Source organism: Eubalaena glacialis, chromosome 3 (assembly GCF_028564815.1).
Source record: "Eubalaena glacialis isolate mEubGla1 chromosome 3, mEubGla1.1.hap2.+ XY, whole genome shotgun sequence".
In the NCBI taxonomy this organism is placed as follows: Eukaryota; Metazoa; Chordata; class Mammalia; order Artiodactyla; family Balaenidae; genus Eubalaena; species Eubalaena glacialis.
In genome coordinates, this window is record NC_083718.1 from 25022940 (window position 1) to 25048219 (window position 25280).

The window sequence follows — 25280 nt, forward strand, 5'->3', positions numbered from 1 at the left end:
ATAAATGTAAAAAGGATAAGAATGATATTACATTAAAATTTATAACAATGAATTTTCAAGCAGTAACAACAAATGTTCACAAAATACACTATAAAAATTAACAGATAGGTCACAAACAGGGACAAGATTCACCACACCCATCACTAAACCAGTATCTACAATATAAGAATAATTTCAATAAATCAAAAGATGACCAATCAAACAGGAAAATGAGCAAAAAACATGACCAGGTATTTCACAGAAGAGGAAATATGAACGATGAATAAACATACGAAAGATTATCAGCAACACTGTTAATTGGGGACATGCAAATGAACACTTCAATGAGATATCACTTTATAACCATAAATAAATGGTTATAAAACTATGAATTCTGACAACGGTATGGGTCATTAAGAACTCTTATATACTGATGATGGGAGTGTCAACTGGTACAATTACTTTGGAAAATAATTTGACACTATCTTGTAAAGTTGAACACATGCATTCTCCATGTCCCATCAATTTCGTTCCTAGCCATATGACTTAAAAGAAACTCCTACACATACGCACCTGAAGACATATATGACTTCTACAGCAACGTTCATAATAGCAGAAAGCTGGGAAATAATTCACATGTCTGCTAATCAGACAAATAAATTGTGATCTATTCTCCCAACAGAATATTTTACAGTAGTGAAAAGCAATGAAATATATATATGTGTGTGTACATATATATATATAGTACATGTAACATGGATGAATCTTAGAGACAGTAAATACATGAAGATAGCAAGGCAGAAGATGATATACAACATAAAATTTTATTATCTCAAACACAAGCAAAACTGAACAATATATTGTTTAGAAATATTTAAATATACAAAAAATTCTGTATTTTAAGAAAAGCAAGGGAATGATAAACACAATAATCAGGATAAGGGAAAAATACACAAGTAGATTCAGTAAAATTGGTAATGTTCTGGCTCTTAAGTTAGGAGGTGAGTTCATAAGTGATCAGTTTATTATTATGCTTCATAAAGATCATATATTCTTTTATATATACTTCAAAATTCACATGATAAACATAAAAGGGAAAACTAATTGTAACCAGCCCGAATTTATAAACTCGAGAACCATATTTAGTTGTTTTATAAAATGTGGCAGTATTCACAAGAGCTTTTCCCACTGCTGTTATGGTTTAAAATTGGGTCAGATTTTGAAATAAGATCTTGGTTACTTTCTTTTACCTATTCCTCTAAACCCTGCCCTGCAACTAATGACACACGCTGCATATACTTACATGAAAATATTATTCTTCATTTTTGCAAAACAGCCATTCTATACTGGTAAAAATTCTCTTTATGTTATCATAGGGAAATGTTAAAGGAAAATATTATATTTTATTAGGAATGTGTGAAACCCTTATTTTTAAATCATGAGATGCTTATACAGAGCATTGGTTCTAATTTTAATCACTTTTCTAGCCCATGAAATTTGTCCTCACAGGATTAAAATTGCATACCATTATGTGAAAAACAGTAAAATTACAAATAATATACTCCTTCAGAGCTCCTTAAACTAAAGTGGAAGATAACACTGACCTTTTAAGTTGCAGAATATATTCTAGTTGTTCATTATTATAATAATCATACGTTATATAGTGAAACAAAATGTAATAAAAATAATATGGTGCTGAGCTACCTGTAAAATTAACCAGCTTGATTTTTCTTTTTTTTCTACTCTTAGCTAAGTCCCAGATTACCAATTATGTTATTACATGTGACAGAAAATGCTAAACTAGTGAAAAATATCTAAATAGTCATATTAGTGTTTCACTCATAATCATTTGTTCACTTAGCCCATTTTTTAATGTTAAATTACCTTTTTGAGTGGGAGAGTCTGAATCCATTCCATGGAGTTCACATCAAAGATATCAACTGCATTTTCACTATACACTGAGAGATACGGTGCATTGTAACCTGGGAGATGGGAAGGAGAGAACAGCTGGCTGGTTACTTTTAACTGCTAAACCCAAAACATTTTGAAAGATCTATGCTAAAGAACTGTAGAGTGGAATCCCACCAAAATCCTATTGTTAGCATATAGTAGCCACATCAATACATTTTTGAAGTTAAAAAACCCGTAAATCATAAATGAAGAGGTTTTAAGGCCATTATAACACAGAAGGAACCTGTTAACACCAAGGGTATATTATTCCCTTGCCCCATACTAGTTCTATAAAGGAATTTCATTACACTTTAAATAACTGATTCCTAAAGTAGTTAAGCTCTTGACAGTGAAACAACTTACGAAGTAGAGAAATCTTCAGGTAAGAGTTATGGTCACATTTATGAAAGTATGATAAAGCATCTGGCACAGGAGATGCTCAATATATACTTACTGAAAGAATGAACATCAATAAATGGTGACACAAGCAAAGAAAGATTAAATGATTTACCTAAGCTAAGGTCATGAATTAAATTTTTGGCAGAGCTATTCATAAAAGCCAGATATTCTAATTCTTATTCTAATTCCAATTAACACTGTACAATTCACATAATACTTTGAATTATTTTCTGACTAGTATTCATTCTAAATATGATGTCATAGATAAGAGTATAAATTTCAGAAGAAACAAAACATCAAGAATAGTTAAGTCTGGGTAGGTAGAAGTATTTTTCTTTTGTTCTTTTTATCTAGATTTTCTAATTTTTCTGTAATAAGTATATATGGCTCTCCTAAACTTTCTTATATTGAACTTTTAAACTTGACTATACTCATACCCACCATTCCTCCTATCTTGTTGCAGTGGAAGAGGTTTTACTCCTCCTGTTCCAAATCCTTTCCCCTATATTCTGACTTCCATTCTTTTTGGCCTCTTGGGGATCTTACTCTATTTCCTGTATTTACCATATAGTCATCAACCTTTCCCTGGCTCCCTAGTGACTATTTCCCTTCGGCATTTAAACATGCTCAAAGTATCTTCCACTAAAAACAAAATGTGTTGGATTAGATATTCCTCCTACATGCCTCTACGGAACTCTGTACTTCTGCTATCAGAGCACTTATATTCTACTGCAACTTGTTTTGTCGGAATCCATTCTACTGCATTCATGCTCTGTGAGGGTGAGACTGTCTATTTTGCTCAATGTTATATCTCTTACAGTAAAATGACACATAATAAGTATTCAATAATTTATTAATATCTTAATGTTTCTTGAAAATATCTACCTACCTAGATAAAAATGTAAAAGTGAATAACACTTTTCAAATGCTACATTATACCTTCACATAACTGATTAAATAATTCATTAGGTAACCACTTCTCTAGAATAAGTCCTATGAGCTATTAGTGCTCACAAGCACTATATTTGGGGGGACCATGAAGATACCTCCTTAGGGTTATTTCAAAATACAATAATATGTGTTAAAAATCTATCCAAGTAAAATATTGCATAGGAAGATTAGCTTTAATTATGTTCCTGTTAATGTTGACCCTGTTGGCCTAGGTCTTAATTACATATGGTTAGTTACTTTACATAAAACGTACTTGATGCTTAGGAAAAACCTCAAAGATGACTTAAAAAACAACCTGTTATTAACAATGAATACATAAAGGAGATGAAGTAGAAGGAAAAAGAAAGAAACAGCAAGATAAGACAGCGAAAAGTAAGAGAATCTTACAACAAGAGGAAGGATTTGCTGGCCACATCAATTCCTGTTGTCTAGATCTTCGGCCCTGACAGTCAGTATATATCCCAATGCTGTTAAAACACAGCAGATATTCTTTACTGGAGATTTCAACTGCACAGGTGGCATCCATTGGTTGATGTGCAATAAATGAGAGTGTATGGTCATTTGAATGGAGCATACTGTATGGGCTTCCTTCTCCACTCAGGGGGTATCTTAGAAATCCAGACTGGAATCCCACACAGAGTTGTTCACTGAAGATTGCCATCCACTGGACATTATATGGGACTTGAATTTCCTTAAATTTTCTGTGACGGGTCTTGCTCTGAAATAGTTCATAACAGAGGACCTGCCTTTTCATAGCCACACACAGGCATGTAAGAGCTCCATGACGTACTTTTCCAGAAGTTATGGTTTGACACCCTTTAGTTTCTGCCAATTTATAAAAATCAGTCTCTCGCCCATCCAAAGCTGACATAGGAAAAAGTCGTACATGACGATTTCGTCCTGAGATCACAGCAACAAGTTGATCATTTGGAATGAGTTCAATCTGATGAATCTTCTTATTGTCACCAACTCTAATAATTTCTATGCAAAGAAACAATAATAAATCAACTGCAAAATGTTTTGTTTACCTATTAATTATATCCCAATTATACTCAAAAGAATATGTCAACTTATAATAAAGACATAGATACACACACAGAAAAAATGAGAGATCAGAAATCATATGGAGAAAGGTGAAGATAATTACACTCATTATAAGATAATTTAACCTATCTATAGTAAGGTATTAAATTTAGCACTGAGATTTCTGGCAGCCATGGCAAAGAGTTCCTATGTGATAAAGCATGCCAGATCTTTAAGAAAAACCTCTTTACTCTCACCAAATCCTAGGGAAGTTTACCATGGGGTTATTATTTTTAAAAACTGAGTAACTCATGTTTCACTAAAGGTATTTCTTTGGGTAACAAATTAATGAAGTTTAAATGCATTGTTCTCCCATGATCTAACTTGATATAAAGACAGAACTTAGAACACTGTATTCAAGAATGCTAAGTTAAATGGGTTCCTTTTTATTTCACCCAGTATTTAATCTCTCCCTAAAAAGAAATCTGTTGTGTTGAACTGTGGGATAAAAGACCCCAACAACAAACACATTTTAATGACTGTTACCGCTTCTAGTACTATTAGAACTATGAAAAAAATCAAGTTGCATTTTTCTTTCATGTACCATCTTTAGAAATGCAATCTGAGTTCATACAGCAGAACTGTAAATAAAATGACACAAGAAAGATAATACACATGGAAGTTTTAGAACTCAGATGGATTATAAAAATTAAAAAAATTATCTTTTGACTTATAAACGTATCCAATTAGGCCTGGAAAATTTCAATTATAGAATAAATAAGAGCAAATCCTGCTCTTTTTAGAATTCAGAATCTGTAGGTTAGAATACTCTATCAATAATATGTTCTCCAAAATAATTTTCTCTTACCATCTTTGGTGACATGCACAACAAATAACCCTTCTTCATTCCCCAAAGCTATTCTTTCATGATCTATATAAGACATAAATATGAAGTATTTTTATTAGGTAGAAACTATGTAAATTCATATAATAAAACAGATAACAAAAGAAATTTGGTACAAAAAACCAAATAAATAAGTAATTAAAAAATAGCAATAACAATTTGCACTATTAAATTTCCTTTCAGATTACTGTGGTAAAATTACCTCGTGTCTTTTTTTAATAGAACAATCATTAGAAAATAATTTATATCAATGCTTATAAAAAGATATAAATGTTTATTCAATAAAAGGTGAAAGAAAAAAACCCCTAGTTTGTTAGCACCCTGTGTCCAGTTCCATTTCTTGTTTGGGAAGGGAAAAATTGTGAAAGGCATTTGAACCCTACTCATCAAACTTTTCATTATTTACTAGAAAGTAACAAAAGAGTGGGCAGTGTACGTAAGAATATGGTGAAAATTTAAACCTCCAGACAGAAAAGCTGCCATTTTTGAGGGCATATTATATATGGAGCACTCTGTGTTACACATTCCATCTTATTTAAACTTCACAGTAACCTCTGCAAGGTAATTAGTACCTACATTTTACATAGGAAACTTATGCTTTATGAAACAGCTTATGCTTTAAACAACTTTTTCTAAGTCACACAAGCGGAAAATCGATTTGTTAATAGGTTAATCTTTAGCATTGTTGCTTTTTCAGAAGAAAACACATTTGAAAAGTATATTTATTCTTGTTTACTGAAAAATAAAGTTCTAATATGGTCTCATTCATTCAATAAACATTTACTGAGCATCTGTGATATAACAAATACCATGTTAGACACTGGGATTCCTAGATGAAAACCAGTCCCTGCTGACAAGGTATATTAGTAAACAATTATAACAAGATAAATGTTATGAATTCATACCTATGATTGCAGCTGCCTGGGTCGTTTTAATGAGGGGAAGAGTGCTGTCATAAGCCTCTTTGGGAACATACACTGAGCGGTCTCTGAACTTGTTTTTCTTCAAAATCTTGTGCAATTCGCTCAGCACTCCCACCCATTTACTCTTCTCATTCTCACTATCTGCTAGCATCAGGATTGAACATTTGTTATTAGACGCTGAGAGCTGGGAAGCTGTGACCTAGAACGATTTAATCAAAATTCATGATATCAGCAAACAGATACCGTTTAAGCCAGTTTTATACGGATGCTAGTTTGCTTAGCACTAGCCAACAAAATGAGCATTCATTAAGTGATACCTTTAACAGAGTTTAGCTATTCATAATCAGAAGAATAGTTTTAGCGTTAGAATTCATGACAAAGGTAGTAGATACCGTTCTAAATGCTAGTGTCATTTGTATTTTCTTTGCTGCAAAGTGCCAGAATATTATCACTAAAAAATCCATTACACACAGTCATATAACAACAGCAACTGACATTTATTGAGTAATTACTGGGCACTGGGCACTGATCAAAGCACTTTGTAAGTATTAACTCATTTAACTCTATCAACATCTTTACAAGGTAGGTATTGTTATTATATTCTGATTTTATATATGAAAAAAACTGTGATGCAGAGAAATTAATTTCTCCAAGGACACACAACTAGACTGGAATCCTGTGTCCACGCTTGTAAGCACTACACTATACTGATTTTCAACTTGTTTTAAAAAAGTCAAAAATACTCAGAAGTACTTAAGATTCTCTGTTACTTCATAACAATAACTCATCTCAGGGAAGACCAGATCACTTGAGCTAGTATTTAAATGAAGGTTTATAATTATACAATGACACTATAATCAGAACAGAATTAAATTATGTATATATGGATCCTTTATTAAAAGTAATTTAAGCAGCAGTGACAATAAAATCCCACAATTAGAATCAGTTAAGATAAGTGGGCCTCTGTAGGCTCCCTTGGTACTGGTGAGAGAATAGTTGTTGGTCTAGGAACTGAAAGACTAAGTATGGTCTTTGTCTGACCTTCCTCATATACAAGATTCATAGACAAATACAAAGCATATAGGCATACCATTAAGGCAACAGTCCTTTTTATTAACCTCTATTACCTTAATTCACCAATTGGAGATGGCCCTGTATTAGATAGCCTCCAAAGATGGCTACCAACAATTCTTCTATGGAATCCCACTCTTCTTATCAAGGAATGCAGTCTATTTCCCCTTCTCTTAAATCCGGGCTGACCTCATGACTTGCTTTGGCCAACAGAACAGAGAGGGGTTATTATGCCTGTTTTGAGCCTAGTCCTTAAAAGGCCTGGCAGCTTCCTCTGCTCTCTTGGAAGTCGGTCACGGAGAGCTCAGCCAGACTAGTGGATGATTAGAGACCACGTGGAGAGAGTTCATACAGAGAACTGAGATGGCCCAGGGAACAGCCAAGTACCAAGGCGAACAGCCAGCACCAAGGCCCCAGATGTGAGAGTGTCATTTTGGATATTCCTGCTCCAAATGAGCTGAATGCAGTCACATGAGTGACCCCAGTTGACACCAGAACTGTACACCTGAAGAACTGACCCACAGAATGGTGAAAAATAAATCACTGTTGGCTTAAGCCACTAAGTTTTGGAGTGGTTATTACAAAGCAATAGAACTGAAACATACTAACTTTTAAAATGAGATCTTAAAGAAACTTCTATTTTTTAAAAAATTGAGAAATCTCATGCTTATTCATTTTTTCATGTTGTAGTGCTTATCTGAAAATTGAATTGTGACTCAAAAATATTATCCAAGAGGAAATCTATTTTAGAAGCCATATATTCATGCTTTCTTTCTTTTTTTTAAAATTTATTTTATTTTTGGCTGTGTTGGGTCTTCATTGCTGTGCGCAGGCTTTCTCTAGTTGCAGCGAGCCGGGGTTACTCTTCATTGCGGTGCGTGGGCTTCTCATTGCAGTGGCTTCTCTTGTTGTGGAGCACAGGCTCTAGGCGCGCGGACTTCAGTAGTTGTGGCACGTGGGCTCAGTAGTTGTGGCTCACGGGCTCTAGAGCGCAGGCTCAGTAGTTGTGGCACACAGGCTTTGTTGCTACGTGGCATGTAGGATCTTCCCGGACCAGGGCTCGAACCCATGTCCCCTGCATTGGCAGGAGGATTCTTAACTGCTGCGCCACCAGGGAAGCCCTATTCATGCTTTCTATTGGTCTTTTACTAATTAAATATTTACGTAGCACAAATTGTCTATAAGATTTGGTTCTATTCCAAATAAGTTTGTGATCTATATAGAAAGGCAAAACGTATACTCATAAAAAGCAAATAATTCAGTGATCAAATTACAGCACACATACTTACTCTAAATATACAGGGTATGTCTTTTCGACTTGCATGAATAACATCAGAAGCCAAGACTGAACTCACAGAAAATTCTTCATCCCTGAAGGAAAAGTTAAAAGTCAATGGAAACAGTAAAAGTCAGTGTATGTGGGTATGTGTGTGTGGTTTTAGGCATGTATCCAAATAACACATATGAAGCAATCCTTAAAATTTAATTGCACAAAACATCCAAATTAAATTTTTAAAAGTTTTGAATTTTCTCCCTTTGTAATTGATAGTGCCAAAAGTAATTTATCAAGTGTAATTTAACAGTGCCACATTATACAAGAGTTAGAAATCATTTCTGGCTTACTTGGAGTCAAAAGGCCAGTAAGTACGCATGGATTCGAACCCTGGTAGGTCTCCAGGGTCTCCAGCAGACTGCACCCTCTTTCCTCTCATAATACATCTCAAGTGCCTTCAACACAGCTCATCTGACATTTTACTGTTCCTTCAACACCTAAGACAGATTTCCTCCACAATAATTTATTCCTTGTGACCTCCTTAATTTGGTTATTGGTACCATCATTCTCTTGGTCTTGAAGACTTGACATCTTAGGCTTATCTTTGATTCTTCTCCCTATCTTTCTGTAATTGGTCCCTTAGGAGGTTCTGTCAAATTTTCCTTGCTGATATTCTAGTATTTCTTGCATCTGTTCCTTTATATTCTATATTTGTGGGGAAGATAATGTGTTTGAAATGCTGGTATGAAATGCCAATGTGAGCCAGAGCTAGAAATTCTAGTTTTGAGCACTGGAGAAAGACCTGGACTGGAGACATATGTCTGGGAGTCGTCAACACAGAGGTGATGGCTGAAGCTATGGCAGTCAATAAGATCACTGAGGGAGAGCGTTAAGAGAGTCACGAGAAGAGGGTAAGCAAAGCACCCCAAGGGGCAGGGGAAGAGTCTGAAAAATGAAACTAGAAACATTCAAGAGATATACTTACTTAAATGTTCACTGATTCATTTTATATTCCAAGAGCCTGTCCGATTTTGAGATTTTTATTTCCTTTCCTCACATTGGAATTGTACCTAAGCCTTTACTTTAGGTGATGATATGAACATTACACACATGAGACTCCAGTACCCCAGCAACCTTTAAACTGGTCTTTTGGTTTCAAACATTAGCTTCTTCTCCCTGACCCAACACACATCAACCTGTTCTATAACTACACCTTATTTCATATTTTTAATTATGTTATGATTGCAATATTAGTAAATGAGAAAATTAACATGAAATTAGATTTAAATAAAAACATGGCAATGCAATTAGAAGAAAAATCACATGCTTTTCATTCCTATGTTGCAAAGATACAAATATTTTCACCTTCGCAAACTTACCTCATGTCAATCACCTGACTGACTACAACACTGGGCTGAGAGGCTTTTCCTTCAGCAATATCGTACAGAAAGAGTTTGAAATCACAAACTACAGCCAGTGCTCTTTGCCATCCTTTCTTCACTCCAGCTGGCTTAGGGATCTTAGACAGGCAAACAAACAGACAAAACAACCAAAACTGAAATGTCAGTCAGAGCCCCTTTAATTACATATGTAACTGCATGATGAAAACCTAAAGACAGTGTACACGTGTTGTAAGTCTGCCACTGTGTTTGGTAAAGTAGCAGATGGTACACATATATCATTAATAACATGAGAAAGTGTGATAACACATTCTTCAAACACTGATTGACATTATATTCTGAAAAAAACTTTAATGGTACTATTTTAATTTTCTCTAGTAATTCATTACAATAACATTCATGGATTTCTAAGTAGCATAAAAGCCAAATTTGGTAGTAGGATGAAAAGCAGCTTACACTTTAAATATTATTCAAGATTACAAGTAAGATTATGTCTTGACGATATCTCATGCTTCATAAGCATATGCCACCCCTCCAGCAAGATGAAGAGCCAAAGACCCCTTTATGGAGACTGCAACATCTGTTCATTACAATACAGGGAGAGTACAGAAAATTTTGAGACATTTTGGAATTTATTCTGAGCAAAAGCTAGGTTTTTGTTTTCAGATCATTACTCTGAATGAAGTAAAACTGTTAGATGAATTTTATTCACCTAATTTTCTGTCAAGGACTGTGTTTGTAAGGTGATTTTCTTTAATTCATTAATTAGCCTTAAAAGATTAATCTAAACCCAACCTAATCATACTTACCCTGACATGCCCTTCATATGCTGTTCCTATTCCTTTCTGTGGATCTATACCCAGGGGACCTTTTGTCTGTTCAGGAGGAACTGGACAAGCAGTTGGAGCTTTGTTTACACAAGTTATGTGACATGAAAATCCACACACTTTTGGAGGGGAAAAAAGAAACAGTGTTCAATAAAAATTTGTTTTTACAAAGAGAAAATTCACTGAGCACTCATTACATGCAAAGTGCCATGTTAAATGAATGCTTACCTCTGATTTTATTTTAAACAACTTGACAATATTTTTGTCATTTGGGGAGCTGATTCATTTGCTCACCAATAAGAATTTCAATGAGAAATAGTAAATACTTTTTATTACTGTAATATGTAATATTACTGTTCTGTGTTAACACTAGTGATCAAAATGAGAAGCAAATAGATGGAAAAAAAAATCTAACCTTGCAAATAAAACAACTGTTTTAAACTGAATTCTTAAAAGAGTAGCTTCTGGAGTTTTCTTTAACTCTTCATCTCACTGCAATTTGGTATCTGACCTGAAATCTCTCTTGCAAGAGTCACTGATGGATGTTAAATTACCTGACATCTTTTCAATATCTGGCAAATTTTACCAATCCCTCTTTTTGAAATTTAAATTGTTCAATGATTAAGAAGGTATAACTTAAATTTTAGGAGTTACTGATATTATTGTATATACTTAAATTACTACTAAGATAATAATAGTAGTTAACTTTATTGAGTGTTTTTAATTTTTTCTGTAATAATCTAAGAGAGGTAAGATTATCCCCATTTACATATGACTGGCCCTGGGTCACAGAACTCGTAAGTGGCATTGCTGGAATTCAAACCCAGGCAGTCTTGCTCAGAGCCTGCATACGTAACTACCAACAGTATTGCCATGATACCTCGTGATACTTAAATGATGAACTTGAGATTCTAAGACAAAAATGATAAATAAAAATAAACTCTCTTCCATTGAGACTTGGTTGGTTGAGAATTAAAGGTTAAAATATTTAAAACAAACAAGCTTGTTGGGAGGGGTTACAGACTAAAAATATCTATTTAGACAATTCCTACTCTCAGGGGGATCCTGGAGAATATCTGGGAAGGAATAAAAGAGGAACTGAAGGAATACCATCATGGGAACACATACACATGGGAAAATGGATTGTATATCACAAATGGATATAAAACCAGCAGAGAGGCAAGAGGGACTACTACTGACTGTCAAAAACGATTCATCTTCTGTAAGACAACTCATTCACTTCTAAGTGGAGTGTCTAACAAGTTACAATTTGCTTTAATAAGCAAAAATCTCTCTTCCAACGGGCAATGGAAACAATAAGATAATTGTCCTATACTGGATCTAATTTCAACCAAGAAGAATTAAAATGACAGGAATCTTTAGAGGTTATAACCACATTATACAACATTTATGAAAGCCTGAGCATAGTTCAATGTGTCCCCACAGCTTTATAGGGTAGGCTTGTAGGCTGCAAAGAGTCAGTCTGAAGAAAAGACAGGCCCAATTTCATGGCAGGAGACCCTTAGAAGGGAAGAGAATTGGGAAGATCTCAAAAATTCTTACTATGGAACTGCAAATGATTCTGGTTCATAAAAAATGACAAGGGACCTAAAGCCAAGTAGCTGCCAGGATTCTTTCTGATAAACAGATTAAAAAATCACATTTATAAGTACTGGCTAAGTTTCACAATGAGACAAGGCAAATTCTCTCCGTTGGGTTCAGACACACCTCCCTAGTCAATGATAGAGGCTATTCCTTCTCAGATTACTTTGTTATCTTTACCTTTAACCTCCCCTTAACTATGTTTCCCAAGGCTCTGTCCTCATACTTGTTCTCTTTTTACTCTACATGTGTTTCCTGGAAAACATCATTCATATTCATCACTTCACACATTCATAACTCTCAAATCTCTACTTTTAAAGCCTGCCCATTTCCTTTTGCTCTAAACCCATGCATCTAAGAGACTAGTTAAGATAATGCAATCAGGATCTTCCACTTGGGTTGTGAGAACTAGCCAAACATTAGAACACTGACCCCCAGCGCCTAGAAGCACAGAGCAGGCATTCTGCGAGCACGTGATGGATGGATCAATGAATGGTAGGGAAAAACCTCTGCTACTAACACTAGGAATAAAATATCTTTTGAGGCATAGTAGCCGACATTTAATATTTGTGAAAAGATACTTCATTGTCTACTTATTAATAATTTCTCTAATAAATTAAACAAGAGTAAAATTAAATGAATAGATTCAAGAATAACTTTCACATATTTTGTCATACAGGTTAATGGGTTTTGGGGACCACAAATTCTCCTGAATGATGAAACAAAGATGAAGGAAACATATTTAAATATAGCTCCCCTGGAAAATGTTTCTAGGGACCATCTGTCTAGTTTCCAATATTCAACAGACTTTAGCAAGGTGTTCAGTTTATTATCCAAAGAAAAGCAAATGATTAAGTTAAATAAATAAACATTTATATACTTTTTAAAGAGAATAAAGCTATTTGATTACAATTCAGGGAGTAAATGTCAGGACTCTAAATTAGTCACATTTTCTTACCATTTAATTCTTACCTTCACAGGAACAGCCTTGTCTTATCAAGCCCACCATCAAGGAGGTACACTGATGACATTTGGTAGGAGTAGTAAAAGATTTGACAAAAAACTGATGAGTCTTGCGCTGCAAAACAAATTGATAAAAACATACACATTGTTCATTTAAAGGATTTCCATAATATGAATGTCTGTGAACCACACCAGCTGCTAGAATGTTTTCTAATTAGGTGTAGAATGAATTCTTTTCATTTCTCACCACATCTTTCTATAATTAATGCTCTTTATATATTTTTATTAGGCAATATTGAGCTGGATTATGCTAAAAATAGTATAAGAAGTTAAATGATAATCAATTGCTCTTGAATGCCGTTTGAAAAGTTATAAAATAAACTAGCATATTTTTGCTCATGAATTTTGAATTCTGGATTTTTGTAAATTCTTTGGCAATGCATTAGGTGAAATTTTGCGTATTTATACCTATACAAATAAAGAAATTTAATATGCTTTTATACCTTCTTACGAAGAACAAACAGTAATTTAAAATTCTTGTCCCTACTAAAAATCATGTATTTGATTTTCTGGGACCACGAACAAGTAACATGCTTAACAAATATGTTTGCTCCCTTGGAAGCAGGCAGTATTACACTTGAGCAGATATAAATACACATATATTATTCCAGAGACAGACTGAACACCCAGCAGTTAAAGTTCTTCTCAAAGTCTTTGCTGATCTGTATGGTGGTACGCCAATGTAGATTTCAGCTCTCTAGAACACTTCTTTCCTCTCCAAATGAACTCTTAGCATGTTTTAATAATAAATGAATTATAGCCACTGTTCTATCACTCTGCTGTGTGAACTTAGGAACAAATTACTTAACTCCTCTGTGTCTCACTTTCTTTATTCTATAAAATAGAATCAGTAATAATATCTACTTCATGGGGTGGTTAAATGAGCATTAATATAAACAAAGCCTTTTGAACAGTGCTGGCACAGAGTAAGCATTCAAAACATATTTACATATGTATGTAATAAATATAAACATATTTATAAAACATCTTCCGAAAACAAATTTGGCTAATTATTTCTTTTTTATATGTGTGATTGATTTAAACTAGTAAAAACTTTATCCTGTATTCTGGCAACATGTGAATACTGATGGAAAACAGTTTTAAAGTAGTATTATTTCAGTTGAAGTTTACCATATTAACAAAAAACTAAAGAGAATATTCAAAGCTTTAAAATTTAAGTTAAAAATAAATTTCGCTCTTCTCAACTGGGATATATTTACATACCACAAAAGAAATTTTAAAAAAATCAAGCATAGAAAAGTAGATCAACTTTTTATATTAGGGTCCTGGAATGGAATGAGATTCTCAAATTTCGAGCAGTCATGAGCTCTAGTCCAACCTCAAACCATTCTATTCTAGAAGTTCCTCAGGACCTTTGGTCAGTTTCAAAGCAGCACTGGGCTGACTTTATTCTAAGTGGGGGACAGACTATCTTTCTACTGGCTCTATAATTGCTGTATGTGGACTGAGCAACAACCAAGGTGCAGACATTGTGCCAGTAATTCTCAATCATCTCATTTAATGGAGACAATGCCTCTGGGAAGATAGGTATTATTTCTTTATATAGATGAAGAAACTGAAACTCAGAGAGATTAAATAAATTAGTCATGAATAGACAGTTATTGGTAGAGTTAAAATTCAAGCCTGGATCTGATTCTGCCATCTTTCAGAGTTTGATAATTTAAAAACACGTAACTGAAAAATATGATCCAAAAAAAAAAAAACAAAACACCAGACTGCATAAGACACAGTTAGGTCAAGACTAGAGGCCTCCATGCCTGTGATAAAAATACCTGATTTGTTAACATCACATAAAATTTTGCTCAACATTTCTCCTGTATACTAATTTTTACTCTTAGTTTTTTTAACTTTCAGGAACTATGAGAGTAAATTTTCTAGTGCTAACTTTTTCAATTGTTCAAAATACATTAATGCAATAATGCAAAATTTGTTACTGATTGGTTCTAAAGGCTTCTATTACAATGAAAGAATTAGTCAATGGCTTGAGGTAAGTAACCGTTCTTTTTTTCTTCTTCTAAAAGATAAGAAGACATGTCTGAAATGACAGTAATAAAATAACCATGCCCATGACAAATTTAATAGTATTACATCACAATATCTAAAAATTGCTTATAAAACATATTTATTATATACTTTTTCCCCAGAGATCTGCTCAGGATGTCATAATTTTAACTAAGTATGCAATAGCAGGAAAGATAAACAATGTTTTACCAAAGCATTGATTTTAAATGACCAACTGGCAGGTGCTGGTTAAATTCTAGGAGGTGGGCGTGATTCACTACTGAAGATTAAATGGTCCATGTTTTACTAATCCCAACTAAGAACAGTATAATATATAACATAAATAACATGATTCTGAGAGCATCAAACTTTAGGCAACACACAATAGGCTTTTGGTTTTATTTCTTTCTGGTGCGGGGTGGGGGAAGATGAATAGTAACAAAAAGATAGGTGAATTCAGCCCTAGGGTCTAGACCACTTGGCTTCTGGATCTTTCTAAGATCCCCTTTCTTGTCTCCTGGTCAATACCTGATTTCTAATAATTCCACAAAAGGTAGTTGGAGGAGGAGAAAAAAATGTCTAGTAAAAGAGGCATTAAACCTAAAGCATGAGCTCAAATTAATTTTAGATTATGTGATAATTTGGAGTAAAATGAGAATTAACTATAACCTCGAAATTTAAAGAAGTGGAGAGAAAGAAGGGTTCTTTTCTATTCCAATTTTGTCAGTGTTGCAGACTTCAAGCTACTCAGTGGAGAAGGTAAAATACTTTTAATAAAAGATGTGAGAACAAAGTAGAACCAACCCTTTTTGAAAACTTACAAATTAGTAGTTGTACATAATTAGGATTCTACACTATAAATGACAAGTAAAGGAGTCTTTATCTCAAGCAAACCTTTATTAAAAGTTTTTTTTAAATAACCTTTTTCCCTTTTAAACACTTTTACTTTGAGATAATTATAGATTCAATCCTTCATCTTTTAAAAAACATGAAGTAAATTTTATTTTATTTTTGGGGGAGGAACAATAGGTGTAGAAAATTGAGTTAATATTCAGTCCATGAAATATTATCACCAGAGCTTCGTGGAGGCCCCTCTAATTTTGTTTGACCTTATTTATTTATTTATTTATTTATTTATTAAACTGGACCCCTATCTTAAACCACTCATAAAAATCAACTCAAAATGGAGTAAGGATTGAACATGGACCTGAGTCCATAAAACTCCTAGAAAAGAGCATAAGGACTAAGATCCTTGACATTGGTCTCGTATTTGGCCTTATTTTATTTTTAATTCATCCTTGATGATCTACTCCCCATCCTTCCCCATGAAATCTGTCACCCAATCTAATGTGATCTACACAGGTCCTTGGATATGTACACAGCCTTATGAATTAGATATTTTTGAGTGTTGCTAATTTATATAAATGTGATTTTGTTACACATCAACCATATTTTACCTATCTTTCTTCTATTTCCAACTCCCTGTTACCATATGCAGCAGTAAGCATGTCTGTCATGTTGCCTAATGGATCTGCATAAAAATTTTTCTGAAGGAATGAGATTGCTGGGTTATGTGGTATATGTCTACTCCAGTAGCCAGGTTGTTCTCCAGAATGGTTGTGCCTGTTTAAAATTCCACTAGCTGTGTGTGAAGCTGTGTGTTTCTTCACATCCTTGATGCTACCTTAATTTTTGACAATCTGGTGAGTATAAAGTAGTATTAATTTTAAAATTATTAAATTATTTTAATTTTTAATTTCACCAATTATAAATAAGGTTTGACATTTCTTCACATGCTTGCTGACCATTAGGATTTCCTTTTATGGGAATTACTTATATTATTTGCCAGATTTTCAACTGGATTTCTAATCTATTTCACATGCAGTTACAGGAGTTTCTTATATACTGTGTTCTAGAAATGAATCCCTTACTGGTGTTAAACACTGCAAATATCCTCTACTAGTCTGTCATCACTTATTAACCACCTATTAACAATGTTTTCAATGTACAAAGATCTTTAATTTTAATGTAGTAAAGTCCATCAATATTTTCACCTTATGATTGTGATTTGAGATCTTATTTTCATTACCTAGTCACAAAGCAATTCTACATTCTCTCCTATGTTTAATTTTTAAAATCAAATTAATACATGTATATAGTTTTAAGAGTAAATAGTATCACAATCCTTATAACAAAAACAGAAGTACCCCTTTGCCCCAAGTCGTCCTTCCTAGGGGCAATTTCCTTTAACCCTGTTAGCTATTTACTTCTATCAGCAGAACGAATTTTAGGGTTCAGAGTTCTTTTTTTTCAGCACTTTGAACATACTTCTTGTCTTCTTGCATCTCGTTGCTGTTGAGAAGACCAATATCAATTTGACTTTTGTTTAGATAATCTGCTTTCTCTTTGAAAGTTTTTAGAATTTTCTCTTGATCTATGATATCCTTAAATTTTGCTATAATGTGTCCAAGTGTGAATGTTTTCTTACCTACTCTTTTTAGCACATAATAATGTATTTCAGTATGAGGATTTCCATCTTTATTTCTGGGAAATATTAGGTCATTATTTCTTTAAGTATTTCCATCTCTCTATTTTTTCTTTTCTTTTGAAAGTCCTACTATATAGATAGACACTATTTCTGTCTCACAGCTTAACTTTCATATTTTCCGCCTCATCTTCCATCTCACAACTTGTTTTTCTGCTACATCCAGTTTGCTCATTCTGCTATTAAAGCCAGTTACTTGAGTTCTTTATTTTAGCAGTTATATTTTCATGTCAAGCACCTGGAAATTATTTTTCTTTATAAGTACCTTATCCTGACCCATGTTGCCAACTTACTTCCTTTCTTACCTCTTTGAACATATTTATTATGCTTATTTTAAATTCATGCTCTGTCTAGCCTCAAAATTTTATCTAGCATAGATTATTCAGTTTGTTGCTTTCTTTTATACCAGTTATACTTTGGTATATTTTATTAGTTTTTCAGATCCATCAATCTGTCTCTCATTCTGGGGTTTACCCGAAGTTTATGTTCGGGGGATGGAGAGTTCCAATTTCTAGAATTCCTTTGTAGGAGTTTGAGATAAGCAACTAAATCTTCATGTTCTACCATATACAATACTTTGGACATGGTCATGTTGAATGGAATAAAAAAAAAAAAAGATCTGAATTTTTCTCTAAACATTTCTCTAAGTGGCTTATTAAGCTGAATTTTAGATTCTTCCACAAGTGGCCTCAACTTAATGCCTTCCTTACAGTACATACTCGAAGCACTACTCCTTGCTGTAACAGACTTCAAAACACTGAATTTAAGAAGATGGAAGTAAAACAAAACAAACTTTGCATGTTTGTCCTACCTTTCTTAGTGGTGATTATTTCCATTCATACAGAATTTATTCTCTTTCCCAGCTTTTATGTTTATAATTTTGAGGAATCTAATAGTAAAAATCATGGCACATACAAAAAGCAGAAGAAATCCATTCTCTTTCTTTCCTTTTTTTTTTTCTCACAACATACAATGCTTATAACTAGATTGAATACCTTAGGTGGAAAGCCAGTTGAGCCAGGGCATCCCTTTTTCCTTAAGGTTGGTGTGTGAACTGGAAGTGGAGTATAGTCTACAGTCTGAATCCAGGGGAAAAGAGGAAATAAATGTCATAAAACACTCCATATATTTCAGATATCACTAAAAATAAAAGTAAATACAGCCAAACAAAACAGCAATAAGGAAAAATTATCTCAATGAAGCTAAAATTCTTAGTGTTGATAATTTAAATTTCTGCCTGCAATATCTACAAATAAAATATTTGTTCAATTTATAAAAATTATTTCAGTCTGGAAATTTAAAAATAAATAACTTGTAAAAGAGAACCTACAGAAGAACACAAGAAAGTCATAGCATGTAGCCTACATAAAAATGAGGATATTAATTTTCAAGTTCAACTGAAAATGCCATACTAATTGTATAAAGTATCTCAAAGAGTTTTTAAGCAAGATTGATAATCAAAATATTTAGAAGATTCTTTTAACTCCTTTGACTTCTATATACAGAATGCATATTACATATATGGAATACAATTCTGTGGATTTGTGTGTATGTGTGTAGAGAGAAAGAGCGAGAGAGCGCATGCGAGATATAGAGATTGACTGATTGATGGATTGATTGATTAGTGGGATTTTTGTGAAGAAAGTAATTTCTAAGAAGGGAGTTAGATTATTTAATATTACTGGAATTTAGAACTGACAGAAATTTAATTACTTGCCATATCTTTATTTTATGGCATATTACTGTAAGATATTTCTTTGAATGAAAGGAACCAGTGATTTTACTGGATGTTATTGTGGAAAAAAAGAGACATCACTTTATTAGCAAAGTGTAAAAAAAATACACGAAGAATGACTTCCTTTTAGGATGCTAAGCAAGCAAGCAAGCAAGAGGAAAAAGCTAGCTTTGTGTAAAGTTACAGAATATTCTAAAATATTAAGAGAAAAATGGATGGTCCCTCTTTGCCTTTGTTACTATATAACCTCCAAAAGCCAAATATTTTATACACATGATAGCCTTAAAATGGAATTTAGATGGGCTTCTCAGAGTTTTCAACTTAACTGTGAGTTTAGTTCTAATTTAAACTTAATTTACTTTTAAATAGCTTGAAAAAAGTATTAAACCCTATTTATAATTTAACATTAAAAAAAATGAAATAAAAGAGATGAATACAAAACCTTTATGAAAGTTAATAAAGAACAATTCATAGGAAACAAAATTGTCACTAGAATTTACATAGAAAGCCCAAGAGAAGTTTTTAGAATTAAAAGGGGTGAAGTAGGGGTGCTGAATCCAAGATCATCACAATTCATAAAGACCAGCAATGCCTAATTTAGAAAACATATTTTAAAGAGATCCCATTCATCATAGCAATAAAAATTTAAGGTTCCTAGGAATAAATCTAACAAGCAATTTGGAGTACATTCGGGAAGAAAATAATGAAACTTTATTGAAGGATATAAAAAAATATCTAAATAATGTTCATAGATGGAAAGGCCCAATATCACAAAGTGATCAGTTCTCCTCAGATAATCTATAAATTCAAATCCAATCAAAAGCTTTACATGGAACCTACAAGCTGAACCTAAAAATCATATGTAAAAACTAAAGGGTCAAGAAGTAAAGGAAGAAGAACAAGGTATGTGGGAGTGGCTGATCATACCAGGTATCAGGAATTATTTTAAGGCTACAATAATTAAGACAATGTGATGTTGGTACAGGAATAGACAAAAAGAACAATGAAAGAGAATAGAGAATCCCAGACAAAAAGAACAATGAAAGAGAATAGAGAATCCCCAAACAGACCCATTTATATAAAGCAGAGATAGATTTACACATCAATGGGGGAAATATAGGAGAGTTGGTGGTTCATACAAGAAAAACATTAGATTAGAACTCCATTTCTCATAATACATAACAACAAATTTTAGTTTGATTAAAGTCCTAAACATGTAAAAGCAAAATTTGAAAACTTTTAGAAGAAAATACGGAAGAAAATCTTTATAACTGCTGCATAGAGAAGAACTGTTTTAAAAAGACATAAAAAGCAGAAGTCATAAAAGACTGACAAATATGACTACTTTAAAATAAAAACTGTTGCAAGACAAAAAGATACAACAAATAAAATTTTAAAATAAGCCACAGACTGGAAGAAAATATTTGCAATGCATATAGCCAGCTAGGAATTAGTATCCAGAATATATAAAGAACAATTACAAAACAAGTGGAAAAATAATTCAATAGAACAACAGACAAAAAGACATGAACAGGCAAATCGTCAATGGTCAATAAACATATAAAAAGATGTTGAATAACACTTGAAATCAGAGAAATGCAAATTAAAACAAAAATGCCACTCTATACCCATCAAATAGACAAAAGTTAATGTCTGACAGTACCAAGGGTTGGAAGGATGTGGGGAAATAGGGAATTCACTCACACACACACTGCTGGTGGGAGTGAAAACGGGTCCAACCACTGTGGAAAATAATTTGACAAGATCTAGTTAAAGCTGAAAATGCATATTCCACACAACCCAATAATTCCACTTCTAGGTATATATGCTAAACAAACTCTGCACATTTGCAAAAGCAGATAGCTATTAGGATGTTCACTTCAGCAACGACTGTAATAACAAAAAACTGGAAACAACCTAAATATCCAACAACAGGAGAATGGATAAATAGTTGTGGTATATTCATACAATGAAATATTATGCAACAGTTATAATGAATGAACTAAGTAGACATGTATCTGTATAAAATGCAGATAACCTTTGTGTAAAATTTAAATATACAACAAACACTATTATGTATTGTTTATGGATACAAATGAAATAAACATGTAGAAGTAAGGAAGAAAGAGAGTATGCCAATTTCAGGGTATTTAGATATGTCTGGGAAAGGAGAGGGGGAATGGTATAGGGAAGGTTATTTCAACTGTCTGGAATATTTTCTTTCTTTTTAATACAAATTTTGGGGCAAAATGTTCACATATGTTAAATCTGTGGATGGTGGTTATGTGGGTGTTTATAATATTATTTTCTGTATGCTTTAAATATTTTAACATTAAAATAAAAATGCATACACTCAAAATATTAAAACAATGAAAATCTAAAATCAGAGGGTATCATCGACTTAACCAAGCAGTCTATCACAGGGTTGGAAAAAACCAAGTCAGAATCTGACTACAACTCAAACTTCACTTCAGACAGCTTTCAAAATGGGACTATCTGCTTCTATTGGAAAACTAGACACAGCTCTGTCTGATGACCAAATGGGAAACAAGGGAGCCATGTCAGAATTGTAAAGCTTGAGTAAATAACCAGAACTGCATCTGAGGCAGGATAGCATTAAACTGAGGAATAATACATCCTTCTGACTTGTTGAGAAAGTTGGCCAGTTGGCTGTTTAAAACCATTTACTTACATAAGGTGCAAACACAACACTGTTTTTGCACTATTAAAAGGCATGATTTAAATATTAAAAGGTTGGATGCCTATTGCTGATTAACAGTTAGAATAAACTATTCAGTTGCCAGCAGTGGCAATTTTAAGCTCTACTTATGAAGTAACAGTTATGTCATATCTTATTAGATTGATTAGAAGAATTAAAATATGAGAATGGCACCTGACACTGCCATGTGTCCACAGAGTTTTTATCTGATAATTCCAAAATTCACACAACTCTGTCCTCTGTTCTATATAGCTCTCTACTTAAGATAAAGACTACTTTAAAATTAAATAAAATTTCTGTCTATTTTGGGTTGAATTTGGGGGGACCAGTTTTTACTTCAGTTTTATAATCCTATCTATATTATCAGTCAAATGTAATGGTCTTCAATATACTGTGAGTTATTACACAATACATTTGATTAAAAGAAGAGAGTCAGATTTCACTTGTTTTTGCAAGTCCCTCTTTCCTGACACAAGTGAAAAGTTGGGGAGCAAGACTGCTCCAGTGAGGCACCTTAACTGGCTCAGCTTCACTAGATGTGGAAGGAGATGTGGACCTTGACTGGATGTAAAACTTGACGTTCGGATTCCGTACATATGTGTTCTCAACGGGATCAGTCTAGGAAAATAAGTCAGGAAAAACAAAAACCCAAGAAATCACTTTTAAACAGTGTGCAGCTCTTAGTAAATTTCTGTAAGGCATGATCACGATAACATTCTTGAGAAAGGAGAATAACAAACTTTAGTTTGAATATTCACATTAGGGATGTGTCATTATACACAAGCATAACCACTAGCTTTAAACAAAGGTCAAGATAACAATAGTTAACAAAATGCTCCAATCTTCACCACTGATCTCTTACTTCGAGCTACTGTATGTTCCTTACTTGTATTCCACAAAATAAATCATACATGTGAAATAAATGCAGAGTACTTAATAGAAATATGTACTGCAGATTACAAATAAGTTTGTCCTTGATAAGAATGAAATTGGGTCCTCTACAAGGCATTAGTTGAAAGTAAAAGAAACAAACCTATCAGCTTTGTCACTAAATTAAATTCTCTTATTTTGCAGCAGTAGAAATACTGGCACTTATACTCAGTGGCACCCTTCTAACCAAGTATCTTTAGAAACTGAAGATGCTTTGGGTTAAAATTTAGCATAAAATATTCTATGGAACACACCGATCAATGATATATATTCAGTTCGGCAATTTTCAAAATTACCAGGATTGGGTTTTTTAAATGAAAGGCAATGAAGACAACTTGGGAAGGTTAGGGAATTTGTTTCAAATATGTTGTGCAGCAAGAACAATGCTTAGGTCAGCATTTATTGTAAATCAGCATTTACTGATTTACAAATCAATAAAAAGAGTAATCAGCTTAAGGATTTTAAACGTACTAAAAAGGTTTTTAAAAAATTTTTTTCTCTATTATTATTATGGTTACTATTTTAGGGACTGGCTAGTGGGCTGGCAAATACTGGAGTAGCCCTCTGCTGGTGCCCACCTGTGGCCTCCCTTGGTGGTGGGCATGGGCAGGTATTCTGGCAAACTGCAAGGCAGGACTTTGGTGGGATGGACTAAGATGGCTGGCAGCCGGGCCTTAAACCTTTAGCTACTGGATTCAGGAGAATCCGGGACAGGAAGGATCTCAGTAAGGGCATCTAGGGGACCTAGAGTAACAGCTATGTACTAACAGCTAGGAGAGTATTTCAGATTTTAAAAACTGAACCATTGAACAGATGCATCCCAGCTGTATGTCAGCTGTGTGTGTGTGATGTGGATAATTTCATAAAACTAGTATGCCTTATGAGGTGGGAGAGCCAGGCCTGAATCTCATCTCTTGACTCCAAATTCAGTACTCTTTTGGTTGTACCAAGGCAACTCCACAGTAGAGATAGTCAAAGCAATTTAGTGACCATGGAGACTGACAATGAACTTTGCTCAGGAACAGGAGAGTAAAAGAAAGAAGAAAATGGGATTCCAGACAAATTTTACCTAGTTCACAATTTTACTGAGGGACAGCCATGGAGAAGGTTATCAGTTCAAACTGTTAATCTGAAATATGACCCTAAGTTGTGAATAAGGCAAAATGTCTTTTATTTTCTAAAAATCTACTTCTGGTTTCCCTAAGTTTATATAAATTGCAAGTTGAATAAAAAGTCCATGGGGGAGTAGGTTCGATTAAAATGGAATTGATAAGCAATACTGATACATTTTACACTAATAAGAATTTTAAAACTGACTCAAATAATCAAGAGTTAATGATCTCATAAAGTTTTAAAGAAGTGTCCAAATAGAGGATTTGTTACTTGTAAAAAAAATTGGATTATTTTAAGAAAATTTAACCTTCTGACCTGTCACACAAAAGCCTTTAGCCCATAGATTAATTAAAAGACATAAAATCAGAAGTTCCTGTGTGAAGGATAGTGCTGTGTTTAAAAAAGGTGATAAAGAGAATTCAGAAACAATTTGGTTCCATTTTACTTGAAGCAGATTTTAAAATAAGACAGTGATTCTCAATTTTCTGGGAGGAGCAAATTTAATATAGCTAATATAGTGGCTTTGTACCTCTGGGTCCAATTACTTTAAAAATTCTTCAAAAATGAGAAAGGCAAGACATTGCTGTTCCCAACAGTACTGGCTGAAATTTTAAAGCAGGCTTGCTCTTTGTGCCATATGGACACATACTGACAGAAGTTGAACACACTGTTTTATACACTTTCCTGTGCTGAAATTAGAATATACCACTTTAAGCCATTTTGCCAATATGTGCTCTAAAGGGGGGGTTCACATCATGAAAATTGTCAAACCTAAAAATCAAGTTGATCATTAAAACATTTACTAGCATGTTTCATGACCCTATGAAAATGTGACATTATGACAGTTTGATATTGGCCAAGAAAAAAAACACTATCAGTTTAATCTGTGAT

The 25280-nt window shown here is 33.5% G+C and overlaps 1 protein-coding gene across 4 annotated transcripts in view; it reads right to left on the reverse strand.

Moving 5' to 3' along the window:
• Window positions 1-25280, reverse strand: part of CDC42BPA (CDC42 binding protein kinase alpha) — a 326370-nt gene that overhangs the window by 18168 nt on the left and 282922 nt on the right. For 2 of the 4 annotated variants that reach the window (XM_061187370.1, XM_061187368.1), the window contains 10 exons: window positions 22860-22964; window positions 18888-18971; window positions 13275-13380; window positions 10683-10819; window positions 9853-9992; window positions 8490-8571; window positions 6112-6328; window positions 5171-5233; window positions 3667-4260; window positions 1864-1961 (listed from right to left, as the gene is read on the reverse strand). In XM_061187370.1, the coding sequence (XP_061043353.1) occupies window positions 1864-1961; window positions 3667-4260; window positions 5171-5233; window positions 6112-6328; window positions 8490-8571; window positions 9853-9992; window positions 10683-10819; window positions 13275-13380; window positions 18888-18971; window positions 22860-22964 (1626 nt within the window). The remainder of the gene's footprint in view (window positions 1-1863; window positions 1962-3666; window positions 4261-5170; window positions 5234-6111; window positions 6329-8489; window positions 8572-9852; window positions 9993-10682; window positions 10820-13274; window positions 13381-18887; window positions 18972-22859; window positions 22965-25280) is intronic. The other 2 variants (XM_061187371.1, XM_061187369.1) reach the window with 1 other exon arrangement.